General features: G+C 45.4%; 1 protein-coding gene and 1 non-coding gene across 5 annotated transcripts in view; one reads left to right on the top strand and one right to left on the bottom strand.

The window, feature by feature from the left end:
* The window catches only part of scrn2 (secernin 2), a 30589-nt gene extending 14036 nt beyond the window's left edge, over positions 1 to 16553 (top strand). For 2 of the 4 annotated variants that reach the window (XM_072487419.1, XM_072487422.1), the window contains 6 exons: positions 1284 to 1507; positions 2523 to 2738; positions 7567 to 7735; positions 8453 to 8633; positions 10868 to 11063; positions 12779 to 16553. In XM_072487419.1, coding sequence (XP_072343520.1) covers positions 1284 to 1507; positions 2523 to 2738; positions 7567 to 7735; positions 8453 to 8633; positions 10868 to 11026 — 949 coding nt within the window. In that variant the 3' untranslated portion in view covers positions 11027 to 11063; positions 12779 to 16553. The remainder of the gene's footprint in view (positions 1 to 1283; positions 1508 to 2522; positions 2739 to 7566; positions 7736 to 8452; positions 8634 to 10867; positions 11064 to 12778) is intronic. The other 2 variants (XM_072487420.1, XM_072487421.1) reach the window with 2 other exon arrangements.
* On the bottom strand, positions 3057 to 3245 carry LOC140398761 (U2 spliceosomal RNA). Its single transcript, XR_011937546.1, has one exon. It is a non-coding gene; the product is annotated as a U2 spliceosomal RNA (small nuclear RNA).
* Positions 16554 to 18669: the final 2116 nt, after the last annotated feature.

Here is an 18669-nt window from a genome sequence, read left to right as displayed (position 1 = left end):
TTTTTAACTCAGAAGTTTGAGGACCTGAAACTCCTAGCTTGAAAGGTAGAAACCCTCACTGCATTTTAAAACATACTTTGATATGCACTTGGGAGTGCTGTAATCTACAGGGCTACGGACCATGAACTGGACAATGGGAGTAGGCTGGATTAAATCTAGTGGCACTGGTATAATGGGCTGAATGCGGTGGCACAATGGTTAGCACTGCCTCACAGCACCAGGGACCCAGGTTTGATTCCGACCTCGGCTGACTGTGGGGAGTTGCACATTCTTCCCGTGTCTGCGTGGGTTTCCTCCGGGTGCTCCGGTTTCCTCCCAACGTCCAAAGATGTGCACGTTGGGTGGATTGGTTATGCTAAATTGCCCCTAGGTGGGGTTCTGGGAATAGGGCCTAGGTAAGGTGCTCTTTCACAGGGTCGATGCAGACTCGATGGGCTGTATGACCTCCTTCTGCACTGTAGGGATTCTATGATTCTGTGAATTATCTATGTTTCTATGTTTTCCATGAATGGTAGAGTTAAGTTAAGATTTTACAACCAATCCCGCAGCTTGATGGATTTTTCTGTTCTGATAAAAAACATGACCAAATTTATTGAGTTCAATTGCTCAACTTGCCAAGCTAGGATTTGAACTTGTGAATCATGGGTTACTAGTCTAGTATCATACCCCAAATAGACCATAATGTGAAAGTCCAGTCTGTTACTTTACTGTGGCATTAAGCCATTTAAAATAAATTAGTTAACGCCAGTATTAAAATCGAGGAAAAGACTTGGGACATCCTAATACAAAAGCAAATTACTGTGGATGCTGGAATCTGAAACAAAAAACAAAAATACTGGACAATCTCAGCTGGTCTGACAGCATCTGTGAAGAGAGAAGGGAGCTAACGTTTCGAGTCTTTGTCAAAGGACGCCCTAATGTTGTGAAAGAGGCTACATGAATGCCAGTCTTTATTAGAACTTGCTAAGCATTCATCAACTGATATTGCTAGCAATAATTTCTGTATTCCTTTATTGAAAATAACACCATCTTGAAAATAATTGTATCCTAAGTTGATTGAATTTTGTTTGTAAATACGCCAGAATATCATAACGCAGATGAAAATGCATCACTGTACTATGTGTATGTGACGTTAAAATGAACCTGATGTGAACACCCCTGTGTTTTCTTTTCACCCTGAAGAAGTTTGCCAAATACTTTCAGCATTCTGTTAACGTGCATGGGATGGATTGCAGCCTCTTCCTATTTTGTGTGTGTTATTCTATTTGCTATTCCTCCCTTAGGCTTGGACTGGAGAGAGGTTCCACTGCCAAGGAGGCTCTAGATGTTATTGCATCCCTTTTGGAACAACATGGCCAGGGTGGGAACTGCAAGGAATCTCCAGAAGCATTCAGCTATGATAACACATTTCTAATTGTGGACAAAAAAGAGGCTTGGGTACTGGAGACATCTGGGAAATACTGGGCCGCTCAGCAAATTACAGGTCAACAGTGGAAAAGATTGAAAAGCATGTTACACTTACCTGTGATTTTTCAGTATTGTTGTATTAAGGGCTTAGCCTGTTTTTTTTTCAATATTGCTGTGTTAAGCATGCCATGCACTGTGGTCTGCGAACCCCATATTGTGAGGGCTTTTGGTCAATGTTGTACCAAAGCGAAGCTCCCAATACATTTCACTGACAAATAATTTATTTTCAAAACTATTGCAGGATCATTCTGCATCTAAAACTCCTTTCCAGTCACTTATCAAGAAGAAATTTATAATGGGATTCTTACTGTGGGATACATGACTGATTCATGAAGGAGTAAAACTCAGCGCTTGATTCAACTAAATGGGATCAAAGTCCCATAGCGAGCACATTAGCCGCGCCTATCCCGACATTCACAGTGCCGAGAAACACATCGCTATACAACGTGACTCGCGTTGTGTCAGGGGCCTCAACGGGGAACGCGCAGCCAAGACCGCACATAGCCCCGTTACTATCGTGCGAGATCGGGAAGTCATTTAAAAATGGCATCCTAATCTCCGAGGCCCCCAAAGTAATCTCCACCTCCACCCCCCCCCCCCCCCCCCCCCCAGCTCGAATGCACTATGGGAGGGTGCCCGGCCCCCTTCCACCACCCCACATAACTTGGCAGGACTCCCTTCCCCGATTGCAAGCGCAAATTAAGTGACAGCTTGGTACCTTAGCAGTGTCAACCTGGAATCCTGGCAGTGTCCATGCCAGCTGGCAGTGCCACTTGGGCACCTTGGTGATCCCAGGTTGGCACACAGGTGGCACTGCCAAGGTGCCTGGGTGGCACCAGCAATGCCAGGGCACCACCCCGCCCAAAGGGCATGCAGCTCAGGGCCTCCAAACCCCTGGAGAGACCCCGGGTGCTATTCCGTCTGTAGAAATGTATCCCAGCCGAGCAGAGAATTGGAGGGAAAGGTAAAATGAAGTGTGCTCGAGTGATTGAATAACAGTGCACTGACACAAAGAGGACCTAGATTCTTTATACTCTATGTACGTTGCTTAACAGAAGGTGCAAAAAACATCTCCAATCAGCTGACCATCACCACAGAGATCAGCGTTGAGCACCCTGGCCTCCGAGACTATGCCCAGAGTCAGGGTTGGTGGAGTGGTGATGGTGAGTTCAACTTCTCCCAGATTTTCTCCCCCACGAACCCACCGGTGAGAATGGAGGCTGCAAAGGTCCGTTACTGTGGAGGGAAGGAGCTGCTTCGTAAACAAGAAGGTGAATAAAGTTCGGATGTGTAAAATAACGTATTTTGTTCTTGCACACAAAAATTGCCAGATAGGTGACTGTATAGATAGTCAGTTAGCAAGTCTTCCAGTTTTAGCACTATAGAGAGGCAGAATGTGAGTCTAGTTATATTGTGGTCAGATGGCTGACAACCCAGGAGGAAAAAGCCATTTAGTCCGTTTGGCCTATTTTACCATTCAATGAGATCATGGTTGACCTGGAACCGAACTTCAATTACCCCCATCTGTCCCTTATTCCTTTTGGTTAACAAACATCTATTAAACAATCTCGGATTTAAAGTTTTTAAAAAACTTTTTCTGAGTTACCAAGCCAGGGCTCAGAGTGTGGGTCAGGGGCGAACCCCTAATCCAGCTCCTCGCCTGCTCCAAAAACCCATTCCAATTGAATCCAATTCATGGTCCCCACAAGAGAGACACACCAGATCTGAGCCAAAAGGCTACACTACACTTGATCTTAGCCAAAAGGCCGAGAAGCGATTCGGATTTAAAGTTAACAATTGTTCTAACATCAGTTGCCATTTGCAGAAGAGAGATCCAAACTTCTCCTGCTCCTTGTGTGTAGCAGTGTTTCCCAACTTCACCCGGAAATGTCCGGTTCTATTTTTTTAAAGAACTTTCACAGTCCTAGACTCCTTAACTAGTGGAATTAGTTTCTCTGCATCTACCCTTTCGCTCCTGCTTGATATCTTGAAAGCTTTAATCAAATCACCCCACAACCTTCTAAATTCCAGGGAACAGATATGCAATCTATTCTCATAATTTAACCCAGTCATGAACCATTTTCCTACATAACGGTGAATACAGAACAGAACAGAAATACAGCGCAGAAGGAGGCCATTCGGACCATCGAGTCTGAACTGACCCACTGAAGCCCTCACTTCCACCCTATCCCCATAACCCAGTAACCCCTCCTAACCTTTTTGGTCACTAAGGGCAATTTATCATGGCCAATCCACCTAACCTAATTAGATGACGAGGCATTTGGCTACCTTAAGAGAGTCATTCAATCCACCTAACCTGCACGTCTTTTGGACTGTGGGAGGAAACCGGAGCACCCGGAGGAAACCCACGCAGACACAGGGAGAACTTGCAGACTCCGCACAGACAGTGACCCAGCGGGGAATCGAACCTGGGACCCTGGCGCTGTGAAGCCACAGTGCTATCCACTTGCGCTACTGTGCTGCCCTTAAATTGTAGCTCCTTCGCTGCCGTGAAGATTACAGATTTGGAGAAACATAAAGGGACCAAAGGGGGCACCCGGATTTGAACGGGCAACAGGAGACAGAGAGTAGTGGTGGAAGGGAGTTTCTCAAAATGGAGAACTGTGACCAGTGGTGTTCCACCAGGATCCCTGCTGGGATCATCGGAAGGGGTATTGAGTACAAGAGTTGGCAAGTCATGTTACAGTTGTATAAGACTTTGGTTCGGCCACATTTGGAATACTGCATACAGTTCTAGTCGCCACATTAGCAAAAGGATGTGGATGCTTTGGAGAAGGTGCAGAGGAGGATCACCAGGATGTTGCCTGGTATGGAGGGCGCTAGCTATGAAGAGAGGTTGAGTAGATTAGGATTGTTTAGATAAGGATCGGCGTAGGCTTGGAGGGCCGAACGGCCTGTTCCTGTGCTGTACTTTTTCTTTGTCTTTGAACCAGGGACCTCGTGATCTGCAGTCAAATGCTCTACCACTGAGCTACACCCCCTCAGTTATGAAAGAACAAAATGAGCAGGAATGGAATGGGCGATTTCCTTCCCTCAATATAATCTGAGAGGTTATACACTGTCATACACTTCAAAAGTACTTTATTGAGCTTTGGGATGCTCTGTGATTGTGACAGTCACTGTATAAAACGCAAGTCTTCCTTTCTTGCAGGGCTAAATCGCCGGCTTTGAAAGCAGATCAAGGCAGGCCAGCAGCATGGTTCAATTCCTGCACCAGCCTCCCCGAACAGGTGCTGGAATGTGGCGACTAGGGGCTTTTCACAGTAACTTCATTTGAAGCCTACTTGTGACAATAAATGATTTTCATTTCATTTCATTTCTTTCTGCTGCTTCATCTCCCAAGTGAGAGAAAAATCAACAATTGAACTACCCTCCACCTTGTGGAGTTTGCACATTCTCCCTGTGTTTGCGTGGGTTTCATCCCCACAACTCAAGGGGTTGTGCAGGGTAAGTGGTAGATTGGCCACGCTAAATTGCCCCTTAATTGGAAAAAAATGAATTGGGTACTCTAAATTTATAATTAAAAAAAGGTTAAAATTTGGATGCGTGTATTAATACTGAAACTTCACGTTAGAAGCAGTTCAGAGGTTTACTACACTAATCCCAGGAATGGGCGGGTTGTCTTACAAGGAAAGGTTTTGGAGGTTAGATTTGTATCCACTTGAGTTTTGAAGATTACAATTTGGGTAGCACAGTTGCTTCACAGCGCCAGGGTCCCAGGTTCGATTCCCGGCTTGGGCCACTGTCTGTGCGGAGTCTGCACATCCTCCTCGTGTCTGCGTGGGTTTCCTCCCACAATCCAAATATGTGCAGATGAGGTGGATTGGCCACGATGAATTGCCCTTAGTGTCCAAAAAAGGTTAGGTGGGTTACGGAGATAGAGAGAGGCGTGGGCTTGGATAGGGTGCTCTTTCCAAGAGCTGGTGCAGACTTGATGGGCCGAATGGCCTCCTTCTGCACTGTAAATTCTACGATTCTACTCATGTTTGTCTTCAGCTGGAAGAAGCTAGTGGGCAAAAGCGTTGCCTGATGCGTCACTGCCTGTGCAGACCCAAGATTAACTGCTTGACCTCTTTGTCTGATCTCAGCTGGGGCACTGCAATCGTCCACAAAACCTTCCAGGTTATATGGAGGAAAATAAATCGCCCATTCCATTCCTGCTTACTTTGTTCTTCCATGGGATGTGGGCCGTCCTGGCAAAGCTGGCATTCGTTGCGCATCCCTCATTGTCCTTGAATGGAGGGGCCTGGTTGGCCATTTCAGAGGACTGTTCTGATCAACATTGCTATGGGTCTGGAGTCACATGAACGTGACATTACCACTGTGGCACCACCCCTCCCGATGCTGGATTACAGTCCCTCGACTTAACATTGGAAAATGTTAAGAGTCTCAATTTAAAAAATTTCTCCCAAGCATTGTTTCAAACTTAATTAGCAGTATGTTCATAGAAAATAATGAATTGGCTGTTTCGGCGAAGCCACAAGGCTGTACAGGGCCAACTCTGGGGAATTCTCCTCACAATTGGAAATGGAAGGGTTTAAAGAAAGAATTTCCATACAACTGCTCTTCCTTGTCGAATGGATTGTTGGCTGCATTTTCAAAGCAAATCCCTGCTGCATTTATCTAATATCCCATAATGACAGAGGAATTGTTGGACAACAAAAAAATTAAGATCCATCCATTTCACTTAATACCCTGGTAGCCACAATTCTTAAGATTTAATTCTATGGGTATATGTGTCGCTATCAAGGCCAGTATTATTGCCCAAACTTAGTTACCCTTGAGAAGGTGATGGTGACCAAACTTTTCGAAGCCCTGCAGTCCAAGTGTTGAAGATAATTCTATGGTGTGTTTTTTCTCTTCCTTTTTTTTAATACATTTAGAATACGCAGGGGGCAATTCTCCGATATGGAGGCCAAGTGTTCACGCTGTCGTGAACGCCGTCGCGAACAAGGCCCGGGCACGACCTATTCTGGCCCCCACAGGGGGCCAGCACGGCGCTGGAGCGATTCACGCTGCTCCAGCGTCCTTGCGCGGCCCAACTGCGCATGCGTGGGGAACGTCTTACGCACGCCGGCCCCTCACCAACATGGCACCGGTGTTCTGGGGCCGCGCGCGGAAGGAGGTAGGCCCGGGGGGAGAGAGGCTGGCCCACCGATTGATGGGCCCCTATCGCAGGCCAGACCCCATCGGAGGCCACCCTGGTGAAGGACCCCCCCTCCCTCCCCCACAGGCCGCTCCTGCAGAGTTCCCCCCAGCAGCGACCAGGGGTGGACGGCGCCGGCGGGAAACTGTCGTGTTGTAGCGGCCGCTCAGCCCATCCGGGCCGGAGAATCGCCGCTCACCGGTTCTCCGAGCAGCCCGGTGCGAATCGCGCGCCGCTGGTTTCCAGGGGGTGGGAGAATCGCGTGCGGGGGTCGGGGCGGCGTGGCGTGATACGCCCCGGCACCCCGCCCACCCGGTGCGGGGGGGGGGGGGGGGGGCGAGAATAGCGTCCAATAGCGTGGCCAATTCACCTACCCTGTGCATCTTTATGGGTTGTGGGGGTGACACCCATGCAGACACGGAGTGTGTGCAAACTCCACACGAGACAGTGGCTGGGGGGGCAGGATCGAACCTGGGCCCTTGGCGCCGTGAGCCAGCGGTACTAACCACTGCGCCACCATGTTGCCCTAATTCTATGGTGTGGTGGAGGGGGGCAATTCCAGATTTTGACCCAGTAAAGTTGAAGGAATAATGTTGTATTTCCATGTCCGGATGGTATGTGCAGGTAAAGTTGGAGATGCGAGTGTTCCCATGTCGTTGGCGTTCTTGTCCTTCTCAGGTGGTTGTGATTGCAGGTTTGGGAGGTGCTATAGAAGAATCCTTGATATGTTCCTGTAGAGCATTTTGTAGATCGGTCACACTGCACTGATAGCGGAGACCATAATACAATGATAATAGAGTTATTAACTAATTGTGGCAATCAATCTCAATCAATTAACATATAAAAGACACAGATATGACATGGGGAAGATTCTATGATCAGGCAACGCTTAAGAAACTTAAATAATTGAATAATTTGTCATTGCGTCACAGCAGGGAGCATCCAAGCTGGAACAATCATGGACATTCTACGTGATAAGGAAAGTGGAATCTGCATGGACTCCGGGGCCTTCTGTACTACAGGCAGTATGGTGTCCATCCTACCTCAGGATGACGGTTTACCCTGCGTGCATTTCTTCACAGCGACTCCTGACCCTTCGAGGTCAGTTAACCAAAGTTGGTAAACACTCTCCAACAGATTTTCTTTACCAGTATATTGTACCGTGGGTATTTCCTAGGGCTAGCGACTTATCACCAGCATATTAAAGTACAGCTCTGAAGCATTGTGCTAAAGGGGCAATTGGCTATTTTTTATTTGTTATCTGACCAGTTTGTTATCTGTAATATTACACAACTTGTCATCATGGCCTTGAAATGAAAAGTAAATAAAATCATTAGTAAATTGTATGGACAGGAAAGTACCACTAAATTTATTTCCCAGTTTGCTTGGCATATTGACCTGACCGAATGAACGTTTGTGTAGCAGGGTGAGAAGTCCTAGAGAAAATGCTTTGTAAATGAAATGGCGCCACTGTCTCCGAGGACCATTGGCTGTTCTCCACGCTGGGAGAGAGCTGACTGGTGGTGATTTAACCTGAGGGTCACCATACCTCGGGCGAGGTTGAGAAGGCGGGGCCTTCATGAATAGCCTCGGCCAGTAGGGGAATTGAACCCATGCGGTTGGCGCCGCTCCACATTACGAACTAGCTTCTAGCCAACTGAGCTAATCGACCCCAGTTTTTCAACGTTCTAGTGTATGGGTGAAGTGGATAACGGAGAAAGCAGGGCCTAATTCCGTTTAGTGCTAACTGTTGTATGCTCCTTTGCCCTGTGTGCATCTGATTCTGATTTTTTTAAAACTTATTTCTTTTATTAATAGATCTGTCTTCAAACCCTTCATCTTTATCGATGATGTAATGCCAGTTCCTATGGTGATTTCTCCGAGTTATGGTGAGGATGATCCAGTCAAGAAACGGCCTCGGTTCCAGAGCAAAAGGGACCGCAGACATGAACTTTATAAAGCACATGAACAGGCCAAAGCTACAATGGAGAGTGGCCAGGTATTCATAACACTTCTTTTGGTGAACAATAACTCCTCTGAGGTAATATTAACTGGAGTGATGATATCTACTTCACAAGGCTCTGGTCATTCAGCGGACAATAGGACAATCCGCCCAAAGTTGAAAAATATCAGCATAGGTGCTGGTCAATCAATCTGGCATTGAATTATGAGGGGATGTGGGGTTGGAAATGGGCAGGATAGTGAGGAAAAGAGGGAAGAGCAGGCATACTCTGGAAGTATGGATTTTCCATCTTCCATTATTCAAGGGGTAGTCATCACTTCATTGGAAACTGAAATCTTAAATTGCTTGTTACTCTGTGCTTAAATAATCCAGTGTTGCATTCCTAAACTTGTGCAACAGAATTTCAGATGTCCACTTAGTTACACGGAGAAACATTCCAATACTCCATTCTCTTGTGGGAATTTTCTTGTGAGAATGATGTGGGTTGTAATTCTAGCTCCATGTAATTGACATCAGAGGCGCAGTTCATTCTCAGACTTCCCAACATGTCAATATCCATTAAATCCACTTCTGGATTGTCCTGGACTGGCATGAATTCAACATTAATCTTGTGTATTCATGTTTGGTCCAAGTTGGAACAAGGTCACTTTTAAGAGTCTGTATCGTCAATCTAATCTCCATGGGAACGTTGATGGCGTCTCCAGATTATCTTTACCTATTGAGTTGTCAATGAATAATTTGAGTTGTAATAGTTTCCGTTTCGAAGAAGTCGATAAAACTCCTGTAATCGCAGGACAAGTTAAGAAGTGTATCAGAAATAGTCCACTACTGTCGGAGGTGATGGACATGGTACTTCGTGGCAACATCATTGGAACAAACCTGGAGTTGAAGCCATAAGTCACCGGAAGACTCAAACTATCCGCACGGGTCGTGATTTCCTCTGGGGAATGAGAGATATCATTCCGTCATTGTTAAGGAAACGAGTCTGCGCCAACCCTCTGAAAGAGTCCCCTCCTAGGCCCACTCCCCTGCCCTTTCACAGTAACCCTATGACCCCACCTAACCTGCACATCTCTGGACACTTAAGGGGCAATTTAGCATGGGCAATCCACCTAAACTGCAATCCTTTCGACTGAGGGAGGAAACCGGAGCATCCGGACGAAACCCACGCAAACACTGGGAGAAAGTGCAAACTCCGCACAGACAGTGACCCAAGGCCGGAAGAGAACCCTGGTCCCTAGCGCTGTGAGGCAGCAGTACTGACCACTGCTTGGCCGTTTGTGTGGGCAAGCAGGCAGGTTATACTCACAGACTGTAGAGTAAACTCCTTTCCAATAAAGTTCTTGTTCATTTGGAACCATGCATACTCTCAACACAGCCAAGATGCAGGGATGCAATCCAGTCTCAATGCGCACAGCAGAGCAATGTGTACCATCTACAAGGTGCCCTGCAGCATCTCATCAAGCCTCCTTCGACAGTACTATCCAAACGCTCAACCTGTACCACGGCACGGTGGCACAGTGGTTAGCACTGCTGCTTCACAGCGCCAGGGATCCGGGTTCAATTCCAGCCTTGTGTGGCGTTTGCACATTCTCCCTGTATCTGCGTCGGTTTTCTCCGGGTGCTCTAGTTTCCTCCCACAGTCCAAAGATGTGCAGGGTAGGTAGATTGGCCATGCTAAATTGCCCCTTAGTGTCCAAAGACGTGCAGGTTGGGTGGATTAGCCATGATTAATGCAGGGATTTGGGCGGAGGAGTGGGTCTAGGTAGAGTGATCTTTTGGATGGTTGGTACAGACTCTATTGGCCAAATGGCCTTCCTCTGCACTTTAGGGATTCTATGGACTCAATCGATAGAAGGACAAGGGCAACATGGGAACACCACCACCTGCAAATTCAATATCCTGGAACTCCCGTCCTAACTCACTTCAGTGATATCACCTAAGCACAACTTGTCTGTGTTCACCTTCGTCTATCCTAGGCTGTGCTCTGGGCTTTCACTCTTCACTGTAGCTTCTCAAAAAACAAACTGAATGGTTGGGTAAACAGTGATGTGTGGGGTGATGGGGAGAAATGGACTTGAGTTAAGGACATCACAAGGGCACTTTCACGGGGGAGACGGCACGGTAGTACCCGAACAGGCGCCGGAATGTGGTGTCCAGGGGATTTTCACAGTAACTTCATTGTAGTGTTAATGTAAGCCTACTTGTGGCACTAATAAAGATTATTATTATTATGTATATCATTGTAATACATGCTTGTTCCCTTTTAGGAGCAAGGTGCACAATTGCACCAGACAATGAAGAACCTCGAGAGACAGGGTCTGCTAGCTATCCAGGATTTGTTGACTAGCGGAGAGAATTTTGACCCAGAAGAGATGGCAGATCTGTTCTTTGACTGTGTTGACACAGAGATCAAATTTTACAAATAAACCCCCAAGTATGATACTTCTGCAAATCCCCCTTTAGGTACTTTAAGCATCGTGTTTTATTCTCTTGATCTACAATGTGTATTTCAAGTCCAGCTCAGGAGCTATTTTTGCAGAAGGTGCAATTTAGAAATGTTTGCTGTGGGTGGGATGGTGGGAACAACATTTGCCTTGAGAAAGAAGAGAGGGAAGGGAAAATCAGTTGGAGTAATCAAACCTGATCACTATCCCGCTTATAGTCCTCTGGGACTTTGGCGATTTCCACATCTTTTATTTTACTTTCATACAAATCTAGGGGTTATCCTTCTTGGAAGAAACCTGAAAGTTAGATCTGGAAATATACCCATTTTGCAGATGTTCATTCACGGCTAAGTGTCTTTCCTGTTGCATTAGGAAAGACCTAGACCTAAACTGAGCATAAATTTGTGCTAACAATGGGGAGTCCAAACTCTGTGCCAAACCCATCTTCTAGATTTCTACCTGGAGTGTGGTTTATCATAGAATTTACAGTGCAGAAGGAGGCCATTCGGCCCATCAAGTCTGCACCGGCTCTTGGAAAGAGCACCCTACCCAAGGTCAACACCTCCACCCTATCCCCATAACCCAGTAACCCCACCCAACACTAAAGGCAATTTTGGACACTAAGGGCAATTTATCATGGCCAATCCACCTAACCTGCACATCTTTTGGACTGTGGGAGGAAACCGGAGCACCCGGAGGAAACCCACGCACACACTGGGTGGATGTGCAGACTCCGCACAGACAGTGACCCAAGCCGGAATCGAACCTGGGACCCTGGAGCTGTGAAGCAATTGTGCTATCCACAATGCTACCGTGCGTTTATGTCTCGGCTTATTTAACAATTGCTCATGCAGATCAGGCACAGCATGCTTTGAGGCCGACAATAAAATGTTTCAATTTTTAATGTGGCTTTTATACTCCAATCAAAATCCATTCAAAGAAACACAGAATTCAGAGTACACCTCAATGAGGTTAATTTTGTTTAAAAAAAAATGAACACTCAAATTTGCAACTGAAAATCAGAAGAATTACTTTTAACCCTGTTTTGCCATCAAAACTTGGTCGCAGTGTTGAGTGATCACACAAGTGCTAGTTTAGTGAGCAATGATTCGGGACGGCACAGTGGTTAGCACTGCTGCCTCATGACGCCAAGGGCCCAGGTTCGATCCCGGCCCCGAGTCACTGTCCGTGTGGAGTTGGCAAATTCTCCCCGTGTCTGCATGGGTTTCACCCCCACAACTCAAAACGATGTGCAGTGTAGGTGAATTGGCCACGCTAAATTGCCTATTATTTGGGGAAAAAAATAGAATTGGGTACTCTAAATATATTTATTTTTTAAACGGTAAGCAATGATTCATTTTGACAAAGGATTTGAAATCGGGTGTAAAAGATCACAGATATTGAATATATTGTGTATAAATGTATCATTATGACTTGCACTCTGAATCTTTTAGACCATGCTATAGATTTGTGTCCTGGTTACTCTCTGGATAGAACAGGACAAGGTGACGTATGACTGCCTGAACCTGGTAGAAACATGTCCAGTATGATTCACAAACCCACAGGAAAAAGAGAGAAACTAGGAGGGACAAAATTGGACATAAAGCCACTCTATTGAGCATACTTTGAGCGTTGCAGGACAAACAGTGCAAAATGTTTCAAGAAATTGAATAAAACATTGGTTGACCTCTCCAGTTGGCCTCTTAATATGTTTCCTTTTTCACTCTCTTATAGATTTGTAGATGGAGGTTGATCTACTGCTGGACCATTGACCCAAAGACAACAAAACAAATGGATATCTTCCTTGAAGCCGTTATACCTGACACACCCGCACACATACACCCCACAACCTGTGTGCTTAAAACCTCTCTTTGCCCATTGGATTTGCTGTTGTATTGATTGTTAACCGACGGAAGTATTGTGTTTTGTTACTGCTAGCCTTGAGAGATTGCCAGTGAGCTCATTGGTGATCAACACGTATTGAGATATACTGCTACTTCAAGAGATCCTTTGTGGTGTTTAAGCACAGAGCTGTCATAATTAAAGTTGATTAACATGACTCATTAAAAATTAGATTAATATAGGGAGTAATTGGCTAAAGCCAGATTTAGGTTTGTTGATACAAATACACTGGTCTCAATTTTGAACAAAATACAAGGCAACATTCTTGAGTTAGGAAGTGTGCAGGAAAACTCAACCCAATGCTATAGCTCCGGATTGGTGGCTATATCTGGGAAATTGTACGCTGCAGCAAACACACCTGAGGCGTTTCTTGTTAAAACTAATGGAGCCATAATTACTGTTGAATAAAGTGACTCGTGCGTTCCTTCGCTTTTTGACTTAGTAACGTGGCCCATGAAAAGTGGCGACATTCTATTCAGTTGGTGTTTAAAAGCTTCCCAGCTATTTCTTAAGAAAATCTTTATGTCCACAAAAAAGTAGGTTTCCTGCACAAGCAAAAGCTGTACCGTTTTGTTTTAAGAGGAAGGTGCCCCGTTTAATCTCAACTCCGTGCTGAGTTAGTTGGTGTTTTTCTAAACCAGATAATAGAAGTGTTGCAGTTGCCTCTAATGTCCTGTGATGGGAATTCCTGTTCCTAAGCACTCTAGAAAGAAAGTGCTCTTGTGTGTGAACTTTACTCCTCATCAAACTTGCTTACAAGATTGGATAGTTTACTGTCATTTATTGTGTAATCTCTTGCAGTTGGGTGAAGTATAGAATGGTATCTGGTGCCTGTGGAACTGCATTCAGCAAGAATTAGGACAGTGGGCGAGAAAGATATAGGAGAGAAAGGAATGTCTTCTGATCAAAATGCTGCCCATCAGTACTTAATTAGGTTATCCCATTTTTTTAGGAAACATTTTTTACTCATGTCCTTCTGCTGTTGGAACTCTGTTAATTTGAAGACTGCATTAGGCTCAGTGCTCAGTGGAAGGGGAGACCAGAGAGCTAGCCCCGATCTGCTGTTCCCCAAAGTAAAAACAGGAACCACTGGAAACACTCAGCAGGTCTGACAACATCTATAACCTTGTTTTCTCCACAGATGCTGCCAGACCTGCTGAGTGTTTCCAACATTTTCCGTTCTTATTTCACATTGCCAGCGTCTGCTGTGCTTTGCGTTTAGCTGGAAAGAGGAGACGTGCTGTCGAAGCTTTTCACTTACATTCATCAGGACAGACACAAGAATGCCAAATTTCAAAGGGGTGCTGCTTGTTTGGCACGTCGGTTCTGATTGGTTGAGATGTTACCAGTCAACACCTTTTCCTCATACAACATAACTTGTTGCTCCCTTTGAAATCTGTTCCCATGACTGCAAGTCGATAACTTCGACAGTGTCACTTTCTTCAGCAGCACTCAAGTACTGTACTGTCAAGTGACTATTGGCTTTGCTTTTGTGCTGTAGCAGCTGCTTCCTGCTGCGTTAAGAGTTTTAAAAGAAAAGTTATCTAGCAATTTGCAAGGACTTTCCCATTTTTAAACAATCCTTTCTGAAATCCTCTATTGTACAAATGAAACAATGAGTCATCTCTCTCCGAACAGTCCCGTTTACCTTTGGTGGTCCCGAGACCCGAACAAGACCCAGAGCCGTTGGGGGAGATGGGAGGAGGTTTAGAAGGAAGGACAGCAGTGTTGATTAATGATAGGAAGGATTCCAAAATCTTGCCACATTTGAAGCGTATGTAAAGGTCTTCGCAAAATGGTGTTGGAATTTATCTTTTGTTTAGGGTTTTTCTTTTTTTAATAGTCACGGGCTGGTCCTACACTTTAAACTCGACCGTTGTACTCATTTCAGTCTTTCAATATATTCCTTTTGAAATCTCGCTCTTGGGACTGATCTGACATCAGCTAAGGGAAAATTGTATGGTATACCAAATCTAAAGGGATCCTGAGTCTTAAGAGATCCATTTACATTTTAGAATTAATTAAAGGGGAAGTGTAATCTACTAAATTGCCGTATAATCCTGAATGTTGAAAACATACATTTACTGGCGCCTTGGTGTCTCTCGGTTCCTTCGGCGGGGGGGGGGTTGAAATTCCCCTTTTAACGAAGAGCAGAAGACTGCCTATGCTTTCCCTTGTAATTAATGGCCTCGCCAACCAAGCCATTCTCCAGAGATCACATGTTTGGAAGCGTTGCATTTATGTGACTCCATTGCTGTGTGTTTTTTTTGGTTAGAGGGCAAAAAGGAACAGATGCGATTTTTCTCAATCTTTTTGTAAGAAGTGAGTTTCTGCCTCGAGTATTAACATTAGTGAGAGGGCGGGCATTTGGCGAAGAAATCCTCCTTTGCAAATCGGGAGTAACCCCCAAGAGCACCTGTTGCCCCTCTGTCTCCCACGATGTTGATGAAGTAACCTTAACACTGGAGATCTTGTCAGACACTCTGCTCTGTTAAGTGGACAGGGAGAACATTTCTCAAATGTAATTTCTAGAATATAAACTGGAAACTGTTTCCATCCCCCCCCCCATCAAAATAGAAAACATATGTAATACTTAAGGTTTTGCGAAATTATAATTTGCTTCAAAAAGAACTCAAAGCCGTCTTTGATCTTTCCTCTTCTGTCTCCCTTCCCTGCCTGCCCACTCTCATTTTGGACTGCCAATCCCATACTAAACAAACTTCATTTCCCCTGCTCATGTGTTCTCCTCCAATTCCAATCTAAATTATTTGAAGCCAGACAGTACCTGCTGCAGCTAAATTAATGAAGCTTAGACTGGGAATTTAACACACACCGTGCACTAACAGTCGGGAACAGAAGGTGGTTAAACCCACAAAAACATGTCCGCTCCAAGCTTGCATTTAACCAATGGTTTCGGGCGAGAATTAGGGTTCCCAAAGCAGGGCAGAACCAGAAGATATTGGTAAATGTCCAGAATCCAACCACAGTATTCGACATTATATGAGCAATACAGATGAATACCCTTCCCCCATTTTTTGCGGACCATAATGTGAGATTAAAGGAAGAAAAATACATGTTAGTTTAACCCTAAGCCAAAAGAAATGTTGGCGGAGCTTGTGGTGTGCAATAAATACTGTGAAAAAGAGAAACCAGTGTTAGAGAAATATTCAGAGTACAGCAGCAGAGCAACATTCATAGAATTTACAGTGCTGAAGGAGGCCGTTCGGCCCATCGAGTCTGCACCGTCCCGTGGAAAGAGCACACTACTTAAGCCCACACCTCCACCCTATCCCCATAACCCCACCTAACTTTTTTGGAAACTAAGGGCAATTTAGTATGGCCAATCCAACTAACCTGCACATCTGTGGATTATGGGAGGAAACCGGAGCACCCGGGAGGAAACCCACGCAGACACGGGGAGAACGTGCAGACTCCGCACAGACGGTGACCCAAGCTGGGAATCGAACCTGGGACCCTGGAGCTGTGAAGCCACAGTGCTAACCACTCTGCTACCATGCCGTCCAAGTTTACTCTGCTGCAGGCTGTGCAATGTTTCTGTATTATTTATGATGCTGTTAACTAATAAATTACAAAACTGTCTATACAAGTGTTTTTTTTAAATGTACATGACAGGTTAAAGAGTGGCAGAATGCCTGAGTCATTGTAAATCAAAAGTACTTTTGCTAGCTCCCTTCCCACCCTCCAAACTAAAACAGTCTCTATTGTTAAATTCATTATCCTGTGTGGCACTGGTCCAAACAGACTGGAGAGGTTCCAGGTCTACATTGAATTAGCGGATCTCAGTCAGCAGGCAGTGATAAAGTCAGTAAAGAATAAGCTTTGAGGTCCTTATTGCGAGGAAGAATTAAAGAAAGGCATAAAGCGTCTAGCGCAGAAACAGACCATGCTGCATGTAAGCCTCCTCCCATCCTGCTTCATAAGTCCTATCTGCACATGCTACTATTCCTTCTCTTGTGTGATTATCATAGATTCATAGAATTTACAGTGCAGAAGGAGGCCATTCGGCCCATTGAGTCTGCACCGGCTCTTGGAAAGAGCACCCTACCCAAGGTCAACACCTCCACCCTACCCCATAAACCAGTAACCCCACCCAACACTAAGGGAAATTTATCATGGTCAATCCACCTAACCTGCACATCTTTGGACTGTGGGAGGAAACTGGAGCACCCGGAGGAAACCCACGCACACACGGGGCGGATGTGCAGACTCCGCAGACAGTGACCCAAGCCGGAATCGAACCTGGGACCCTGGAGCTGTGAAGCAATTGTGCTATCCACAATGCTACCGTGCATCCTTGGATAATGGCTCTGCTATTCCCCTCAACAACTCTATAGGTAGCAAGTTTCACATTCTAACCATCCTACTGGGTAAAGAAGTTTCTTCTGAATTCTTTATTGGATTCAATAGCGACTATTTTGCTATCTTATATTTATGACCACCAGTTCTGGTCCAGAGCACCAATCTCCTCAGCTCCCCCCCCCGCCCCCAAAGCGAAGTAGAAACATCGCTAAGTCTACTCTGTCAGACTGCTCCATAATCTTTAAAAACCTTCATCAGATCTGCCATCAAAAATGCTTTTTTTTTCTCTTCAAACGTACAAATTATTAGGGGTAGGCCAATTCGCCCTTTAAATCAAGTGACCTCTTACCCTTCTAAACTCCAGCGGATACAAGCCCAACTTCAACATACCTGCCCAGTAGTTTAATAATAATCTTTATTGTCACAAGTAGGCTTACATTAACACTGCAATGGCAGTGAGGACCCGGGTTCGAATCCCGGCCCTGGGTCACTGCCCATGTGGAGTTTGCACATTCTCCCCGTGTTTGCGTGGGTTTCGCCCCCACAACCCAAAGATGTGCAGGGTAGGTGGATTGGCCTCGCTAAATCGCTCCTTAAATGGAAAAAAAAAATTGGGTACTCTAAATTTATATTTTAAAAAAACACTGCAATGAATTGCACACATTCTGGCGCCTGTTCGGATACACAGAGGAAGAATTCAGATTGTCCAACAATTGTCCTAACAGCACATCTTTAAGACTTCGAAAGTTCTAAATCTTTGTAATTCTTTATCCCAGTGGCAATGGATGTTCTGTTGTTGAGTATATTCAAGACTGCAATCAATATATTTTTGAACACAGGGAATCAAGGGATTGTGGGTGCGGGCAAGAAAGTGTGGTTGAAGATGAGTCATAAGTTATTCATGAAGGCCTGTCTTCTCAACTTTGCCCCTCGCCTGACGTGTAATCTTCTGGTTAAATCAGTCAGCTCTTCCCCCTCAAAGAGGGGAAAAAAGCCTTTGGTCATCTTGGACAGCGGCAACTTTACTGAATGGCAGATTCGACTCCAGGGTCCCAATTTTTATGTTACCTTCCCTCTCGCTCGCTCAGCCTCTTGCTTTCTATCTCTTACCTTGTTTTACCCCTTCTTAACCTACCTAATGAAAGCCCTGAAGATCAATCACGACAAGTGGGAAACTCTAGCTGTGGGCACAAAAGGTTGCTTCGAAGCTCCATGCCAGGTCAGCAGATCATCCCCCATCACTGGCAAGTAACATGAGTCACTTATTGCAGACTGTCTTTCTGGAATTGGCCATGAAAATAAGTGCGGCGGCACGATAGCACAGTGGTTAGCACAGTTGCTTCACAGCTGCAGGGTCCCAGGTTTGATTCCCGGCTTGGGTCACTGTCTGTGCGGAATCTGCA

This window comes from Scyliorhinus torazame, chromosome 21, assembly GCF_047496885.1.
Source record: "Scyliorhinus torazame isolate Kashiwa2021f chromosome 21, sScyTor2.1, whole genome shotgun sequence".
NCBI classification, from domain to species: Eukaryota; Metazoa; Chordata; class Chondrichthyes; order Carcharhiniformes; family Scyliorhinidae; genus Scyliorhinus; species Scyliorhinus torazame.
Note: the sequence above shows the minus strand (reverse complement) of the source record. Positions and strands in the feature narration are given on the sequence as shown.